Raw genomic sequence first — 20,012 nt, forward strand, 5'->3', positions numbered from 1 at the left:
GCAATCGCTGGGTTACATTTTTAAAATTAACGTTACTTCAAGCATACAGCGTGCGCTAAAGCGAGACGCACCGAAATTCATGGCGGAATTATTATTTGACATTTGTCAACATAAGTACGAATTAACAGCATAAAGACTGCTTACTATTAGCTGAGCTTCCATCAGAATCTTGGGCAAGGTGTCCTTTCTCCAGAACAATCGTCTTTGGGTTGAAAGATGTCCTCTTCTCCTGTCGAAATAGCAGCTAACGATAGCCACCCACTGGAGACGTGTCCAACTCGTGAAAGCGCATGACAAAGAAATCCCAGAAAATCGCAATAAACTGCTATAAACTGCTATAAGTCGGTTTAAATTAACTACCTTATGATGTCTTTAACACCTATAACGAATAAAAACATGACCGGAGATATAGAACTACTAAAACGAAAGCGTTTGCAGGACGCCATTGTGATGTCTTCTTGCGCCAGGCGCACCGTTGAAAAGGACGGTACTTCCGTTCCACGGTCTTATATAAGGTCCCAGATTGCGCAATCCACTCCATTCAAATTCTCCCCGCTTACTGACATCTAGAGGAAGACGTATGCAGTGCATGTAGCCCGATGGCTTACATGGGGACTTATAAACTGACCTCAGAACAGGGACCTCGATTTCTGAAATCTCACTCCCTGACAGGAAATGTGCTGCAGAATGAGTTCTGTTTCACTCAGAGAAATAATTCAAACGGTTTTAGAAACTAGAGAGTGTTTTCTATCCAATAGTAATAATAATATGCATATTGTACGAGCAAGAATTGAGTACGAGGCAGTTTAATTTGGGAACTCATTTTTACAAAGTCGAAATGGCGCCCCCATAGGCTCAAGAAGTTAATTCAAAAAGCGTTGCGGCCTCGATACCATCTTTTTCGGGGCTAACAGCACATTAGTCCAAACCTATGCTCACCAAGTTTCGTCTTCAAAGTCTTTTCCGTTTAGAAGAAATGGCCATGTCGTGATTGGTGATTTTACATTTGCAATAAGATTCCATTCGCCATCTGGTGGAATTTACCGGGAGAGCGGAAAAATGACGAAAATTTGAACATTTTATCAAACGGAAACCGAATGTCCGAGAGACTTCGTTCAATGACTTCTCGGAAGATCTGGTTCCTTTGCACGGCCCGCCGCCGTCGGCAAATTTTACAAACATTTGCGGACGTTTAGTAAGGGACCGTACATTTGCGATATGGAGTTTCTCATCGATCTTACAGGAAATGCTGAAAAGTGCTCTGTAATTTTTCCAACAATTGTTTATAGACTGATTATTTCACTTATAATTAACTGTATCACAATTCCAGTGGGTCAGAAGTTTACATACACTAAGTTGACTGTGCCTTTAAGCAGCTTGGAAAATTCCAGAAAATGATGTCATGGCTTTAGAAGCTTCTGATAGGCTAATTTACATAATTTGAGTCAATTCGAGGTGTACCTGTGGATGTATTTCAAGGCATACCTTCAAACTCAGTTCCTGTTTGCTTGACATCATGGGAAAATCAAAACGTTGTAGACCTCCACAAGTATGGTTCATCCTTGGGAGCAATTTCCAAACACCTGACGGTACCACGTTCATCTGTACAAACAATAGTACGCAAGTATAAACACCATGCGACCACGCAGATGTCATACCGCTCAGGAAGGAGACGTGTACTGTGTCCTAGAGATGAACGTACTTTGATCCGAAAAGTGCAAATCAATCCCAGAACAACAGCAAAGGATCTTGTGAAGATGCTAGAGGAAACAGGTACAAAAGTATCTATATCCACAGTAAAACTAGTCCTATATCGATACAACCTGAAAAGCCACTCAGCAAGGAAGAAGCCACTGCCCCAAAACCGCCATAAAAAATGCCAGACTATGGTTTGCAACTGCACATGGGGACAAAGATCATTCTTTTTGGAGAAATTTCCTCTGGTCTGATGAAACAAAAATAGAACTGTTTGGCCATAATGACCATCTTTATGTTTGGAGGAAAAAGGGGGGGAGGCTTGCAAGCCGAAGAACACCATCCCAACCGTGAAGCAGGGGGGTGGCAGCATCATGTTGTGGGGGTACTTTGCTGCAGGAGGGACTGGTCCACTTCACAAAATAGATGGCTTCATGAGGCAGGAAAATTATGTGGATATATTGAAGCAACATCTCAAGACATCAGTCAGGAAGTTAAAGCTTGGTCGCAAATGGGTCTTCCAAATAGACAATGACCCCAAGCATACTTCCAAAGTTGTAGCAAAATGGCTTAAGGACAACAACATCAAGGTATTGGAGTGGCCATCACAAAGCCCTGACCTCAATCCTATAGAACATGTGTGGGCAGAACTGAAAAAGCGTGTGCGAGCAAGGAGGCCTACAAACCTGACTCAGTTACACCAGCTCTGTCAGGAGGAATGGGCCAAAATTCACCCAAATTATTGTGTGAAGCTTGTAGAAGGCTACCCAAAATGTTTGACCCAAGTTAAACAATGTGAAGGCAATGCTACCAAATACTAATTGAGTGTATGTAAACTCCTGACCCACTGGGAATGTGATGAAATAAATAAAAGCTGAAATAAATCACTCTCTACTATTTTTCTGACATTTCACATTCTTAAAATATAGTGGTGATCCTAACTGACCTTAGACAGGGATTTTTACTAGGATTAAATGTCAGGAATTGTGAAAAACTGAGTTTAAATGTATTTGGCTAAGGTGTTTGTAAACTTCCGACTTCAATTGTATGTACGGTCACTGTGGTGAAGACATGGTGATGCACTTATTAAGGAAGGCGGTGACTGATGTGGTAAACTCTTCAATGCCATCCGATGAATCTCGGAAACATTTTCCAGTCTGTGCTAGCGAAACAGTCCTGTAGCTTGGCATCCGCTTCATCTGACCACTTCCGTATTGAGCGAGTCACTGGTACTTCCTGCTTTAGCTTTTGCTTGTAAGCAGGAATCAGGAACTTTGAGATCCTTGTGACACACGCCCTCCTCTAACGTTCCCCTATGCAGCCGTTCTGTCCTGCTGATGTATGGAAGTAACAGCTAGATTTAAATTGGCCTTGTTCAGCAACGACTCGAAGAAACATAGGATATTACAGTTCTTCAGATCACGTTGATAGGATAGGCTCGAACGGAGCTCATCCAGTTTAGTCTCATTAGGTATCCCGCACTCCGGCCTCTATAGCGTCGCCTTCTTCGAGTGTCGTGATTTAGGCCTGGTCTGCAATAATCAATATGTCTTTCGCCTCCGACTCATTGAAGTCCTCGTACAAATGGAGGTTAGCGTTAGCTGTTCTGATGTCTAGAAGCTCTTTTCGGTCATAGGATACGATGGCGGAAACATGTACAACAAAAGTTACGATCAGTGCAAAGAAATGCACAAAATACCACAGTTGGTCAGGAGCCCGTAAAGCGGCCGCCATTCCTTCCAGCGCCATTTATATAATGTGGCTTCCTCTCCTCGTTGCATCTACAGGTGGACAATTGGTAACATTTCAACTAACTATCTACTAACCCTAGCCCTTATCCTAACCTTAACCCTTATCCTAACCATAAACTTAACCCTTACACTTATTCTCAACCTAACCGTAACCTTAGCAAGCAGTTGCATATGTCGTGTTTTTGGCTATGCCAGATTAATTGCTATGACATGCTATTCTATAAAATAATTTCTCCGTAATTAATATTACCTGATTGAACTAATCATGTAAATATAATTAACTAGAGAGGGACACCACGAAAGAATATTTATAGAGCTGTTATCTTCCGAATAAACTCTTAAAGATTTAGTAATATTTTACATCCATAGCAGTCACATTAATCGTCATTTTATTCAGTCTCATCTGAAAGTGGTAAATCCTTGGTTATCTGCAAGAATCCTGGCTAACAAGTTGAATCAGCAATACAAAATTGGGTTTAATTATTTATTTACTAAATACCTAACTAATCACACAGAATCACACATACACAATTAAATCATAACTTGATCACAAAGTGCCGTCATAAAGGAAAACGTCCCTAGCGGGCAGAATAGATATGACAGCTTGTTACACAAAGAAAAGGGGCGGGATTTTAGTGAAAGAGCGGGAGACTGGAACATAGGCGAAGCTGTACCATCGTAAATACAGTATCTTATGCATTCTAAATTACCGCCCATTTAGAAAAGGAAAATGCAATAAATATTTATTCTGAGCTGCGCTTCAGTAGGTTGGTGGTAGATGGAAGACCATCTTGCCAAACCGAGTCCTCTGTCCTTTGAAGAATGTCTCTGGTGGTCACTGGATACGTTGGAGTAACGTCGATGTGTAGTAGACGGGATACTCTGACTGTCCTTCCTAACCTGCGTTTGTAGCAGCTGTTGCCAACTCAACGGCTAGGAGGTATCACTTCTGTAGTGAATACGAGTTCAAAGTTCATACCATTTACAACCAAAGTCCATGCTGATGTTGGCTTAGTTCTGTAGTTATTATCTGAACCATTCTGACATCGGATCGTCATCCTAAATGTACCCGGAACAGGAAGTTATATTTTTGTCAATGGCTTTTATAGTGGAGGGAGAGGGGTGTGTCTGAAAAGTTTATAACCCATGTCTCTTCACAGGGGCGGGCAGAAGCCAAGCTTATGAAAACCCAAATCTCTCATTTGGAAGCTAAAATTACATTTAATCTCTTCACAAATAATTTAATATTCAAACATTTGAATTAAACAACAATTCCATGTGAATCCGATACCTCTGATGTTTAGACTTTCCACAGTAGAGTTTATGTCATTCTATCATTGATGAGAATGTGTCAGAGGGCAACCGAACTGACATAATATACCTTAAGTACCACCGCATATGTTCAGTTGGTCGGATTACCAGAATATAGTTCATTTCCCCCAACTTCTGATGTTCCCAGAATCTCTATGTTAACCAATGGGTTTTCTTATGTCACATCAGTTATAGTAGGGAGTGGTGGCAAAGGGGGAAAGAGGTATTTATGACTGTCATAAACTTACCCCCAGGCCAACGTCATGACACTTATCAGCAGATAGTTTGCTGATAGTATGAGCATTTGTAGAGCATCTACAAATGCTCCTCTCCTCTCCTTCATCTGCACTCATCTTAAATCATAGGATAGGCTAAAGTAAAATTGTGGACTGGGCATTCATCATTCATTTGGCTAGGATAGTCGACTTAGTAACATTTGCCACTTTTTCTATCCAGTCCTCCAGGTGTTTGCTTTCTCCATTCCAATTCGTACACATCTTTTAATACTTAGGAGTAAGATGAGGAGAGGAAGTTGATTGAGATATGCACCCTATATGAATGAAAGGTACATTTCCTTGATTATCTAACAGTTCTGTCTCATGGCAGCAACCAGACACCCCAATTACCCTCTGGGCATGCCCCCTCTCCTGCCAACTCACTACACCTGTGCCCACTCTGCTAATCACCATTCCTATTAGAGCCCTGCATGGGTACCCATGCCCGCAACATTCAGGCACTACCCTACCCAGGCCTGATTTTTTTCTGCCAAATTTAAGGCCCGGGCCCTGCCTTAATCAAAATCAGAAATATCTTCATTAGTATTAATGCTGAGTGATTAACCGAAATGTCTGTTATTTCTCGGTTTTTAAACAACTTGACCGACATCGGTTAAATAATTTTATTTCCATTTCGTTCTGTTTTTTTCAGTGAGCTCAATGCGCAGTTTCTCTACAAAAAGATCAGATCAAGCTCGAACTGTGCAATGTAGTAGGGAGTTGTAGTTTCCAACAGGCCAATATTCTGCATAGTTTAGCCCATAATATGTGGTAATTAACTACAATGACCATAATCCATTGCACGCCTACTTGTTCGGTCTGTGTGGGGAGAGAATAGACAGAAGACGGTGTGATTGAGAGGGATAGAGAGCAGTTGCTTTGAGAGCCATCTCAACCTGAAAATAAGAGTATGTCTTATTTACTTTCAAGGACTACTAAAATAGTGATTTTTGTCAGACAGCAGAGGCAGCAGCTCTATAGAGTGGTGAGGAGGAGTCTACCGGGTCCGAAACCGACTTCACAATTAATTTTCTTTATTCAGGGTTCACTCAAACATAGTTTTAAACTGTGTTTTTCTATTGACAGTTACAGCTTATTTCGGGATTGTATATTGATTCACTGTCCTTAAATGTAAGTAATCTGAATTATTTAATCAAACTTTTTGCCGCCAGCTTCTGATATCAGGGAATAAAAACTACAATCTGTCTCCTGGGCCGGAGCTGGTATTCCCCGGTTTTCCCTGGCTAAACTAGCTGTCTAGCTGAACTATGCTAGTTTTCATCCTCATTGCAAACTTCAGAAATACTGCACCCTCAACTTCAAAACTCCCTTGATAGTTTTACAATCATGTAACTATGAAATTCGCTGTAAATCAAATCAAATCAAATGGTATTGGTCACATACATATGGTTAGCAGATGTTAACCTCTACTTCATCACCATCCCTGATCCGGGAGCATCCTCATCAGTAAAAAGCTGACTAGCATAGCCTAGCATAGCGCCACAAGTAAATACTAGCATATAAATATCATGAAATCACAAGTCCAATACAGCAAATGAAAGATACACATCTTGTGAATCCAGCCATCATTTCCGATTTTTAAAATGTTTTACAGCGAAAACACAATATGTATTTCTATTAGCTAACCACAATAGCAAAAGACTCAACCGCATATTTTCACCATTTTTTTACCGCATAGCTAGCTATCACAAAACCGACCAAATAGAGATATAATTAGTCACTAACCAAGAAACAACTTCATCAGATGACAGTCTTATAACATGTTATACAATAAATCTATGTTTTGTTCGAAAATGTGCATATTTGAGGTATAAATCATAGTTTTACATTGCAGCTACAATCACAAATAGCACCGAAGCAGCCAGAATAATTACAGAGAGCAACGTGAAATACCTAAATACTCATCATAAAACATTTATGAAAAATACATGGTGTACAGCAAATTAAAGATAAACATCTTGTGAATCCAGCCAATATTTCCGATTTTTTTAAGTGTTTTACAGCGAAAACACAATATAGCATTATATTAGCTTACCACAATAGTCAAACACACAACCGCATTTATTCACCGCATAGATAGCATTCGCAAAAACCAGCAAAATATATAAAATTAATCACTAACCTTGACCAAGTTCATCAGATGACAGTCTTATAACATCATGTTACACAATACACTTATGTTTTGTTCAAAAATTTGCATATTTTGAGCTGCAAACCGTGGTTAAACGTTGTGAATATGTAGCATTGATTCACCAAATTATCCGGAGATATTTTGGACAGTCACCTAATCTGACCAAAGAACTCATCATAAACTTTACTAAAAAATACATGTTGGACAGCAAATGAAAGATAAACTAGTTCTTAATGCAATCGCCGTGTTAGATTTTAAAAAATAACTTTACCATAACAAACAGCTTACGTTATAGCGAGACAGCGCCCGCAATAAGGGCGGAAAATAGGACTAAACATTTTCCACAGAAATACGAAATAACATCATAAATGGTTCCTACTTTTGCTGAGCTTCCATCAGAATCTTGTACAAGGAGTCCTTGGTCTAGAATAAATCGTTGTTTGGTTTTAGAATGTCCTCTTCTCCTGTCGAATTAGCAACCATAGCTAGCCAAGTGGCGCGAAGATGTCCATCTTCTCTCGACGCAAACAACGCAAAACTCCAAAACTCCCGATAAATGTTGAATAATCTGATAAAACTCGATTGAAAAAACATACTTTACGATGATATTATCACATGTATCAAATAAAATCAAAGCCGGAGATATTAGCCGTGTATACCGAACGCTTTTCAGAAGGCAATCTGGGGTTCCTTCTCGTGCCTTCGAAGACAATGAAATTTCCAGACACGTCATTCCAAAAGCTCTTGTTCGACCTCAGATCAAGCTAGACACCCCATTCCACCTCCCACTGCCTGTTGACATCTAGTGGAAGGTGTATGAAGTGCATGTATATCCATAGATTTCAAGCAATTGAATAGGAAGGCTCTGGAACAGAGCCTCGATTTCAGATTTTTCACTTCCTGTCAGGAAGTTTGCTGCAAAATGAGTTCTGTTTTACTCACAGATATAATTCAAACGGTTTTAGAAACTTGAGAGTGTTTTCTATCCAATAGTAATAATAATATGCATATTGTACGATCTAGAATAGAGTACGAGGCAGTTTAATTTGGGCACGATTTTTTACAAAGTGGAAACAGCGCCCCCATATTGACAAGAAGTTTTAATGCGAGTGTTGCGAAATGCTTGTGCTTCTAGTTCCGACAATGCAGTAATATCTAACAAGTAATCTAACAAATTCACAACAACTACCTTATACACAAAAATGTAAGGGATGAATAAGAATATGTACATATGCATATATGGATGAGCGATTGCCGTGGAGCATAGGCAAGATGCAGTTGATGGTATAGAACAGTATATACATATGAGATGAGTAATGTAGGATATGTAAACTTTGAGGTTGACACTTTGCGGTTGAGGCCGGTACTTGTTTTGGTGAATAGTCATGACTGGTTTGAGATATGTCGTAAGATGACGGTTGCGAAGGATATCATTGCTACTTAACGCTGGACGTTTCTGACTGGTCTTGGAACTGTGACAACGATCAGCCTCTCCCCGCTTGGCTTAATGGGATATGTTGTGAGTTTACCAACACAGCCAGATACAGTGCATTCGGAAAGTATACAGATCCCTTAGCTTTTTCCACATTTTGTTACGCTACAGCCTTATTCTAAGATTGAAAAACCTGTTTTTGCTTTGTCAAAAAATTGCATCCTAAGTGTTTGCACTTATATTTATTTGGGGGGGATATTACATTTACATAAGTATTCTGACCCTTTACTCATTACTTTGTTGAAGCACGTTTGGCAGCGATTATAGCCTTGAGTCTTCCTGGGTATGACGCTACTAGCTTGCAACACCTGTATTTGGGGAGTTTCTCCTATTCTTCTCTGCAGATCCTTTCAAGCTCTGTCAGGTTGGATGGGGGGCGTCGCTGCACAGCTATTTTCCGGTCTCTCCAGAGATGCTCGATCGGGTTCAAGTCCGGGCTCTGGCTGGGCCACTTAAGGACTTTCAGAGACTTGTCCGGAAGCCACTCCTGTGTTGTCTTGGCTGTGTGCTTAGGGTTGTTGTCCTGTTGGAAAGTGAACCTTCGCCCCAGCTCTGGAGCAGGTTTTCATCAAGGATCTCTCTGTACTCTGTGATCTCTCGTTCATCTATCCCTCAATCCTGACTAGTCTCCCAGTCCCTGCTGCTGAAAAACAACCACACAGCATGATGTTGCCACCATCATGCTTCACTGTAGGGATGGTGCCAGGTTTCATCCAGATGTGACATTTGGCATTCAGGACAGAGTTCAAACTTGGTTTCATCAGACCAGAGAATCTTGTTTCTCATGGTCTGCGAGTCCTTTAGGTGCCTTTTGGCAAACTACAAGTGGGCTGTCGTGTACCTTTTACTGAGGAGTGGCTTCCGTTTGGCCACTCTACCATTAAGGCCTGATTGGTGGAGTGCTGCAGAGATGGTTGTACTTCTGGAAGGTTCTCCCATCTCCACAGAGGAACTCTGGAGCTCTGTCAGCGTGACCATCGGGTTCTTGGTCACCTCCCTGACCAAGGCCCTTCTCCCCCGATTGCCCAGTTTGGCCGGGCGTCCAGCTCTAGGAAGAGTCTTGGTGGTTCCAAACTTCTTCCATTTAAGAATGATGGAGGCCACTGTGTTTTTGGGTAGCTTCAATGATGCAGAAATGTTTTGGCCTCCCTCCCCAGATCTGTGCCTCGACACAATCCTGTCTCGGCGCTCTACGGACAATTTCTTTGACCTCATTGCATGGTTTTTGCTCTGACATGCACTGTCAACTGTGGGACCTTATATAGACAGGTGTGTGCCTATCCAAATCATGTCCAATCAATTGAATTTACCACAGGTGGACTCCAATCAAGTTGTAGAAACATCTCAACTATGATCAATGGAAACAGAATGCGCCTGTGCTCAATTTCGAGTTTCATAGCAAAGGGTCTGCAAACTTATGTAATTAAGGTTTTTCTGAACTTGAAAAAAAAACTGTTTTTGCTTTGTCATTATGGGGTATTGTGTGTAGGTTGATGAGGGAAAGCATTTATTTAACCCATTTTACATCAAGGCTGTAATGTAACAAAATGTGGAAAAAGTAAAGTGGTCTGAATACTTTCCGAAAACACTATGTACACAGTGTTTCTAATGTTTTGTACACAGTGTATGTGTGACGCATGTAGTATTAAAATGTTTATTACATACACTACCAGTCAAAAGTTTTAGAACACCTACTCATTCAAAGGTTTTTCTTCATTTTTACTATTTTCTACATTGTAGATTAACAGTGAAGAAATCAAAACTATGAAATAACACATATGGAATCATGAAGTAACCAAAAAAGTGTAAAACAAATCAAAATATATTTTATATTTGAGATTCTTCAAATGGCATGGGGATGTTTTTTAGAGCCAGGGACTGAGATACTAGTCAGGATCAAGAGAAAGATGAACGGCGCAAAGTACAGAGAGATCCTTGACGAAAGCCTGCTCCAGAGCGTTCAGGACCTCAGACTGGAGCGAAGGTTCACCTTCCAACAGGACAACGACCCTAAGCACACAGTCAAGACAACACGCGAGTGGCTTCGGGACAAGTCTCTGAATGTCCTTGAGAAGCCCAGCCAGAGTCCGGACTTGAACCCGATCTATCTCTGGAGAGACCTGGAAATAGCTGTGCAGCGACGCTCCCCATCCATCCTGACAGAGCTTGAGAGGATCTGGGAGAATGGGAGAAACTCCCCAAATACAGGTGCAGTGGAGGTTCTCGCTTGTATGGCTCCCTGGGCGAACCCTCCCTTTCCGCACCATTCTGCACTAACTGTAATTTTTATTCACATATTTGGAACAACACAATTACATAATCATAACATTTAAAAATATTTAAATATAAAAATATTTACAAGAATAAGACTCATATATATCAAAAATAAGTAACAAAGATGAATAGAAACAAATTTTAGTATATAAATACAAATAAAAAGAGAATCTAATTATTACACTATTACCCTAATGCTAACAAAAAACACAAAAATAAAAATTAATTGCACAAATCCTATATCACACAAATGTCACGGATCCCGGAACTTTCATTACGCACACCTGGCCCCTATTCCCAGTGATTAGTAATTGTATAAGTGTGCCCTTGGTTCACCATTGTCTTGTCGATTATTGTTACTATGTCCGTTGGTCGTGTGAGTGCCTGTGCTGTGTGTTTTGGCTTCCGTGCCCTTGTGGATTGTGCAGATGATTACGGGTCTTGTCCCGTGTGTTAATCATTGTGCGCATGTGTTATTTATTCGAGGTACTCCTCGCTCTTTTGTTTGGGTTTCAACAATGTGTTTTGTATATGTGTTTGTTTGGTCTTCGTCCCCATGACTTTACATGGCACGCTGTAATTTGAGTAATAATAAAAAAACATATTACGCATTCCTGCGCCTGTCTCCCGATCCCTTTATACCAGCGTGACAACAAATACAAAAATAGAATAACACACTTATAACACTATTACACTATTGCACTTCAAACAAGAAACACACAAACTAAATTGCACAACTGCCATCTAAACCTTGACCGTTCTTGCCTTCCTTGATACAAAGTCATCAATTACATAATCATAAGAAATCTGCCCATCAATTGCATGGTTAATACTGATGACAGCAAGGCCACTAAGGCGTTCTTGTGGCATGGTGGACCTCAGGTAGGATTTGATGAGCTTCAGCTTTGATACGCTCCTCTCTGCTTCAACTACGGTCACTGGAAGAGTTAGACAAATTCTGAGAGCACAAATTTGGATACATTTCTGAGAGCTCCCTTTCGTGTATAAATATCAGCAGCTCAAGCAGGGTCATGGTCTTCGATGGCAAGTCAGGCAAGTTCTTCAGTTCCTGTGCAAGCTTTCTGCCGTCCAAGTCTGAGTGTTCGTTATAGTGCAGTGTCATACTAAGGGCCTCACATTGTCCTATCAGCTCCTCATTTGAGAGACTTTGGAAGGTTGACAGCACTCCAAACTTCTCTCCCACATTTTCCAATGTGGAAAATCTTTCCTGAAGGGCTGAGGTTGCTGCATCTACAACAACATTGAAAAATGTCACCTCCAGCTTCTTCAGGGCATCACTCAAAGGCTCATCAAATGATTCATATGAAAAGTGCCACTTTGTGGACCTCAGCCTTTTTTGTTGTAGAATGGCTTCTACATTAACACCCTCGCAAATATCCTTGGCTGACGTTTGTGCAGTCATAAAGCCTGTTGCCCTGTAGTTGCTGAGAACTCTCTCTGTCTTTCTGAGAAGACTGACTGCAACATCCACATGCATACTGGGAGACTGCATCAGCTTGCTCATATGTTGGATCTGGCTCAAGATGTCATACCACACCACTGTACAGATGCTGAAGCGGTATGATCCCACCTCCTCTGACAAGGACTGGGCCTCAATCTTTATCACAGGGTCTATGGTTTGATCCCTCACCTCAATCAGTGCCTCTCACTGCTGCTGCTTGATACCTCAGTGGCTCAACACTCTTAACTTTACTCCCCCACCTTGTCTCAGTCCATATCTTCAAAGTGATGTCCACATGTTTTTTTCAGGATGGCCCATCAGTGTGTGGAGGCTGAAAACACGGTGTACAGTTTGTGTAAGATGCCAAAGTAACCTGTGGCATTGACATAACTTTTAACAGCATCAGCCACAACAAAGGTTCAATGTGTGAGCCCCACATGGCACAAATAGAGCTCTTGGATGCATTTCCAGGAGTCTGGCTTGGACACCTTTGTTTTTGCCTCTCATGTTGGCCCCATTATCATAAGACTGTCCTCTGCAGTCCTCAAAATGAATTTTTAGCTCCTCTAATCTTTTGAGAATCAGGGATGCCAAAGGTGGCCCGTGGACTCCTCTGCCTCCATGCTTCCCAGCATTGCGGATCATTGGGCTCCCACACCTCAGCGGGATCGACAGGCCTTCACGCCTCAGCTGGATCGTCGGGCTCCTATGCCTCAGCCTGCTCGCCAGGCTCTAACACCTCTGCCGGTTCGTCTGGGTTTCACGGCCAGCCGGTTTGTCCAGAACCCGTGCCTTGGCCGGCCTGTCAGGCTCGCCCATGTGAGATGCCGGGTGGCGCCCCTAGGGGGGGGGGGAGTACTGTCACGCCTGCTCCCGCTCTTTCCCCCTGGCGATCGAGGGCGCCAGGCTCCCCAACATCTCCCACTCCTGCCACCATCATTACGCACACCTGCCTTCCCCCCGTCACTCGCATCAGCGTATTATTGGACTCACCTGGACTCAATCACCTGTTTATTACCTCCCCTATATTTGTCAGTTCCCCATCTCTGTTCCCCGCTGCTACATTGATTGTCGTTTGTCATTGTGTATCCGTGTGCTGACACTGTTTATGTCTTGCTCTTTGTCTGTTTTTAATTAAATGTCATCTCCCCGTACCCGCTTCTCGTCTCCGTCATCTGTCCTTACAGAAGTCCGTTTTTGGACACGGTTATGTTGCTCTTTCATGACTGGATCAAATTGTGCCATCAGTTCAACCTCTTTGAGGAAATTTCCATTTGATGGAGAGTACAGTGTTTCTGTGTGTCCCCTTAGTACCAGCTTTCTAATTGCCAGAGACTGCACAATAGCAGTCAGACGTATCAACACCTCTCTCCATCTTGTCCTCTCAGACTCCCTAAGTGCCATCTCATGCTTATCAATTGTTTACCCTTTTTTGATACTCATTGACAGTTCTTTCCATGTTTTCATGCAGTTTTGGTGTTCTGGACTGCTGTCATGTGAAGTCAGCAAAGAACTTGCATGTTTCCAGTCAGTCAGTCCTGAATTTGCAAAATACATTTTCTTCTCAGAAAAGAGTTTGCAGCAGAAGCAGAAAAGTTGTTTCTTTCCGAATGTTTTCACCACTCACCAAGTTCTTCCTGAAATACTGGTTGTGGCAACTTCTTCCATCATTCTCATTCCCTGGGAAAACAAAGTTAGGTGGTACCTCACTTGGGTCCTCTGCAAACGAGTTGTGTCCGAATTCTGTCAATCAGAACTGAAGGCCAGTCAGCAGGGTCTGTAGATAGTGGTTCATCCTCAGCAGTAGGATTTAGTGGGGATGCTGCTACAGGCATTTCTAATGGAGAGCACATGGGCATTAGTTTACACATGTTATTCACAGCATTTATAGTGGTGGAACATCCCACATACCTACCCAGTAATAATAAAATCATCATTGTTACCTACAATATGGAAACTTAAAACTTTACAAAGGGGAAATTATTATTTTGTTTGTGTTATGCAGGGATGCGCACATAAATACATGTCCGTGCACCCACACACACACACACACACACACACACACACACGTGCGGGTGCGCACAAACACACCTGAAGAATCCTGCTGTGGAAAAGTGGAAGCAAATGGGTCTTCATCCTCAGACAACATTTGTGAAGACACCTGTGTAGCTGAGGAGGTGAATGGCTCCTCATCCTGAGGCTCCAAGATAATTTCTGAAGAGGCCTGTGTGGCTGAGGAGGTAGATGGCTCCTCATCCTTTTTGGAGAAGGTGCCCTGAATTTACATTGAAATACAGTATATGAGTCTGACACCCTAAATACATTAGTTGCACAATTAAATATGTCATTATGCACAATTGATCAAACTTTCAGAATAGGAACCACATGAACCATACAACCTCCTTGGCTAATTCTAGGCATAAGACACCCCAAAAGACTCAATATATCACTAAATATACAAATTATCAGCATAAAGTATTTTAAGTTAGCCTACAGCATTGGAAATTCCCCTTACTGAGCTCAGGACCTAGTCAACACAATCACAAAAAACCTTTATGATGTTATCTCAATGAATGTTATGTAAGCTAGTTGGACAGAGAACTGAATATTGTCGCCCTGTGTGTAATAGCATAGCAAGCAACATAGAAACATAGGCTAACAAACATAAGTGTTATACTAGCCTATTTCATTACATGCATAATATTAAACTCATAAAGAGATGACATAGCTGCATACCCTTATCTTTTGCGCGTTTTTCCTCTTCTTCATTCCTCTTTTTCCTAAACTTGGTCACCTGATGGCTTAGAACTTTTCTTATTCATTTGTGTTGATTTGGCATTTGAGCCTCAATACATTACCCATTCCCCAACACTGTCAACCAAGAGTCAAGACTACATTACCCATCCCCCAACACTGTCAACCAAGAGTTAAGACTAAACCAATTCACCTTGGTGGTGTGCAGACTGGTTTTATATTATTCTTAACAATTTTTCATAAACCAGAAAAAAATGCAACAATGTGTCTGTGAAACTATATATTCACAGTATTATGCATGAATTTGATTTGATTTGATTTGAATTGTGGTTTATTTGGTAACATTTCGTAGTGTGACTGATTTTACTAATTGCGTTTGTACTGTACAAAGTTAGAGGTGCGCTATTTGATAGATTCCCCCGCTCCAGGCTCCCAGTGTTGAGATCTGAGGTCAACCTACCCCAGCCCCTCTCCCCATCTCGTACTTCTGAGTGGGAGACCTTCCCAGGCAGTAGCCTGCCTAGCTCACAAACTAGAATCAGGGCGCCCACTCCGACAAGGTTAATTGACCCACAGTCCCACAAGGTGACACAAGATATCATTGGCGTGACGTGCAAATGAGCGATAGAAAACCGATCGCGCAAATGTCACCATTCCCCCAAAAAATGTGCAGGTGCCCCGTGCCGCCCCCGGCAAGATGCCGCCCTGGGCGGCTGCCCATGTCGCCCATACCTAAATCCGCTACAGTACCTAGTCAACACAATCACAAAAAACCTTTATGATGTTATCTCAATGAATGTTATGTAAGCTAGTTGGACAGAGAACTGAATATTGTCGCCCTGTGTGTAATAGCATAGCAAGCAACATAGAAACATAGGCTGTGTGCCTGTACTGCACCAGGCTCGTAACACAAGGGCTGCCTTCCTAAAGGCCTCAAAGATGTCTAGAATTTACCTGTCAAGAAGACTTGAGGCTGTAATTGCTGCCAAAGGTGCTTCAACAAAGTACTGAGTAAAGGGTCTGAATACTTATGTAAATGTGATATTTCAGTTGTTTATTTTGTATCAATTTTGTATCAATATTCAAAAACAGTTTTTGCTTTGTCATTATGGGGTATTGTGTGTAGATTGATGAGGGGGAAAAACGATTTAATACATTTTAGAATACGGCTGTAACGTAACAAAATGTGGAAAAAGGGAAGGGGTCTGAATTGTTTTCGAATGCACTGTACATATACATACTGTACCACATCCATTGTCCCATAGAATTCGAATGAGTAGAACGGCCATTCCCATCCGGAAGTGTTGGTTGGGGTGAACAACAAGTAGCCTCTTTTCACAGGCGATGTATCTCTGACACAATGCCTGTTATCCTTATATGTGAATTCTTAGTTGGAGACCCCCAGTGTGATTGGATCTTCTTTGATCTTCAATTCTAATTCTATGTTCAATACAATCTCTGTACAGAAATACTAGCTAATACAGTCTATCTAGCTAATACAGTCATACTAGCTTAAATTAAACTCACATACTAAGTTTCAATAAAAATGAATACACATATAAGGAAGATTGTTTTAACCTTTAAATAACTTCATGAACCACAAACCAGTACAGCCATCTCAATACTGAGCCACTAAGCTTGTAGCAACTCTATAGGCTTGACAGGCTAGCGTTAGCATAGTTATAACTCTGCAACATATAACACTTGGGTGGGGAGATATCAGGGAATAGACCATATAAACGGAGTAGAAAATATTACCTCAGAGGAGCTATAAATCAATAAATTCAAACCAGAATATTATCTGGTGACATTTTGTCTTGTTATTCTATGGCCTTACCTAGCTTAGGCGCAAACCCAGTCGTCGATATGTCAAAATCGCTAACAGTTTTCACAAAACCAATTTCAACATTTAAACTTTAGAATTTCAATATAAATGGTAAGTTTCACTCAGATCCCCGTTTCAACTAACATTTTCTCTAAATAATGTGCTTTGTACACCACGTACCTGTTTAAAAGAACAAAGAAAAATGAGACGAGGAGAAGCGGTTAGAGTTGTTGGGGGGAGACGGAAACCGCTATGCTTGTGCTCCTAACCACCCCCTGCTGGTGGCAACAGGCATAAACAATTCCCAATGGAAATCCTTGGAGGATTATACAGTAAAATAATGATTACAACAACAATATCTAAACCATGTTTCATAAATACAATGTGATTCCATAACCTTATGGGCAGCCACAACTATAGTGTATGAAAATAAACATTCATACTTAGATAGGTTTATGTGCGTTTTCAAAACGTTAACATCACAAATTAAAAACCTACAATAGTTGGCTAAGCCATCTCAATCTAATCTAAAAATAAAATGGCAAGTATCATCTACAGTAGCTACTAGAAACAACAAAGTAGTCATAAGGTTGCTTAAAACCAAATGCAATAAGAAAATAATGAATCCCTATGTGTGAGATTTATGTATGTTTTTTTTTAAATATATGCCATCAAAAAATATATACACTCTTCTGGAATACATTTCAAAGCAGCAAGGAGGGCATTAATCAGAGAGGCAACAAATAGACCAAAGATAACCCTGAAGGAGCTGCAAAGCTCCACAGTGGAGATTGGAGTATCTGTCCATAGGACCACTTTAAGCCGTACCCTCCACAGAGCTGGGCTTTACGGAATAGTGGACAGAAAAAAGCCATTGGTTAAGCAAATACGTTTGGTGTTCGCCAAAATACATGTGGGAGACTCTCCTTAACATATGGAAGAAGGTACTCTGGTCAGATGAAACTAAAATTGAGCTTTTGGGCCATCAAGGAAAACGCTATGTCTGGCGCAAACCCAACACCTCTCATCACCCCGAGAACCCCATCCCCACAGTGAAGCATGGTGGTGGCAGCATCATGCTGTGGAGATGTTTTTCATCGGCAGGGACTGGGAAACTGGTCAGAATTGAAGGAATGATGGATGGCGCGAAATACAGAGAAATTCTTGAGGGAAACCTATTTCAGTCATCCAGAAATTTGAGACTGGGATGGAGGTTCACCTTCCAGCAGAACAATGACCCTAAGCATACTGCTAAAACAACACTCAAGTGGTTTAAGGGGAAACATTTAAATGTCTTGGAATGGCCTAGTCAAAGCCCAGACCTCAATCCAACTGAGAATCTGTGGTATGACTTAAAGATTGCTGTACACCAGCAGAACCCATCCAACTTGAAGGAGCTGTAGCAGTTTTGCCTTGAAGAATGGACAAAAATCCCAGTGGCTAGATGTGCCAAGTTTATAGAGACATACCCCAAGAGACTTGCAGCTGTAATTGCTGCAAAAGGTGGCTCTACAAAGTATTGACTTTGGGGGGATGAATAGTTATGCACACTCAAGTTATCGTTTTATTTATTTTTTTCTTGTTTGTTTCACAATAAAAAACATTTTGCATCTTCAAAGTGGTAGGCATGTTGTGTAAATCAAATGATACAACCCCCCCCAATTTTTTTTTTTTTAAAGGCTACAAAATAGGAAAAATGCCAAGGGGGTGAATACTTTTGCAAGCCCCTGTATATTAGGCCATATATGCCCATATATTACTTTTCCATATGGGTATCCTGCGCTATCCCGATGTAAAGTGTCGGGCTCATTAAGCTCAGATAGCAGAGCCCTAATTCCTATCCCTTCCTCATCAGGGGTCCTCAACTCCTCATTGCATCATGACCGATGCACAATAGCGGCAATATACTACCTGAGCCTAACCTAGATTACAATCCAACCTGGACATTTTTTCTTTATGGTCCTTTGAGCCAGATTAGACCCAGTTTACATTCAACTAAACCCCCTCCCTCTCCCCTTCCTCCAGGTACGGTTTTGATGATGTCCCTGTGTGAGGTAGTACACGTGTATGAGTTCCTGCCATCTCAGAGGAAGACGGAACTGTGTCACTACTACCAGCGCTTCTACGACGCAGCCTGCACTCTGGGGGCCTACCACCCCCTGCTCTACGAGAAGAACCTGGTCAAGAGGATGAACCAGGGGCTCGACAGGGACATCTACACCCACGGACGGGTCACCCTGCCTGGGTTCAGCACTCTCAACTGCACCCGGGGGGCTAGCACTGACTGAGATAATAAGAGAGATCATATTACAATCAGAAACACACACGGGACCACACACAGGTGGTAAATACAGAAAACACAATCATATTCACAAGCACAGCATGTATAACAATATAACTGACTACTTTATCATGTGCAATCCCTTCAGACAATCTCTAAATCATGGACTGATGGACATTGACAGACATGCATACATGTTTGACATTGCCATAACTAAATGGAATCTTGCAACTAATGTAAATACCCTTTACTCGCTCAAACACGCACAGGTGCACAGAATTCCTTGTGACAGCACAAACAAGAAATCACACACATACATCATACAATGGACTGTCTGCAAAAAACCCACAAACTCACAGTTCTGCCGATATCCCTCTTTCCCTATGTGTATATAAACTATAAGCGTAGTCATTCCACTGTGAGGCGCTGTTGTCCTGTCTCTGTCTCTCAGGTTGTGACTGAGTGACAGAGAGAAGAGAGCAGCTCCTCTCTCATTACTGAAGATTGTCTTTGCATGCCTGCCTTCTGCTGCACTACCACACACACATACACACACCGAACCTGTACCCTATGTGGACTAGTTGAAAATGGACTTGAAGAGAAACTGAGGAGACTGCATGAAGCTCTGGGAAGAAGAGTGGCATCTCTTGGATATGCTATATAATTGACCATAGACCTGATGGAGATAAATCCCTGAGCGAAATGTGAAGGCTAACTGAAGGAAGCGACTGGAGTTCATA

At 41.6% G+C, this 20,012-nt stretch overlaps 1 protein-coding gene across 1 annotated transcript in view; it reads left to right on the top strand.

Annotated features, from left to right (window-relative positions):
* Positions 1-19,279, top strand: part of st6gal1 (ST6 beta-galactosamide alpha-2,6-sialyltranferase 1) — a 100,643-nt gene extending 81,364 nt beyond the window's left edge. Inside the window, exon 7 of the mRNA XM_039006195.1 lies at positions 19,017-19,279. Coding sequence (XP_038862123.1) covers positions 19,017-19,279 — 263 coding nt within the window. The remainder of the gene's footprint in view (positions 1-19,016) is intronic.
* The last annotated feature ends 733 nt before the right edge of the window (positions 19,280-20,012 follow it).

This window comes from Salvelinus namaycush, chromosome 12 (assembly GCF_016432855.1).
Source record: "Salvelinus namaycush isolate Seneca chromosome 12, SaNama_1.0, whole genome shotgun sequence".
NCBI lineage: Eukaryota > Metazoa > Chordata > Actinopteri > Salmoniformes > Salmonidae > Salvelinus > Salvelinus namaycush.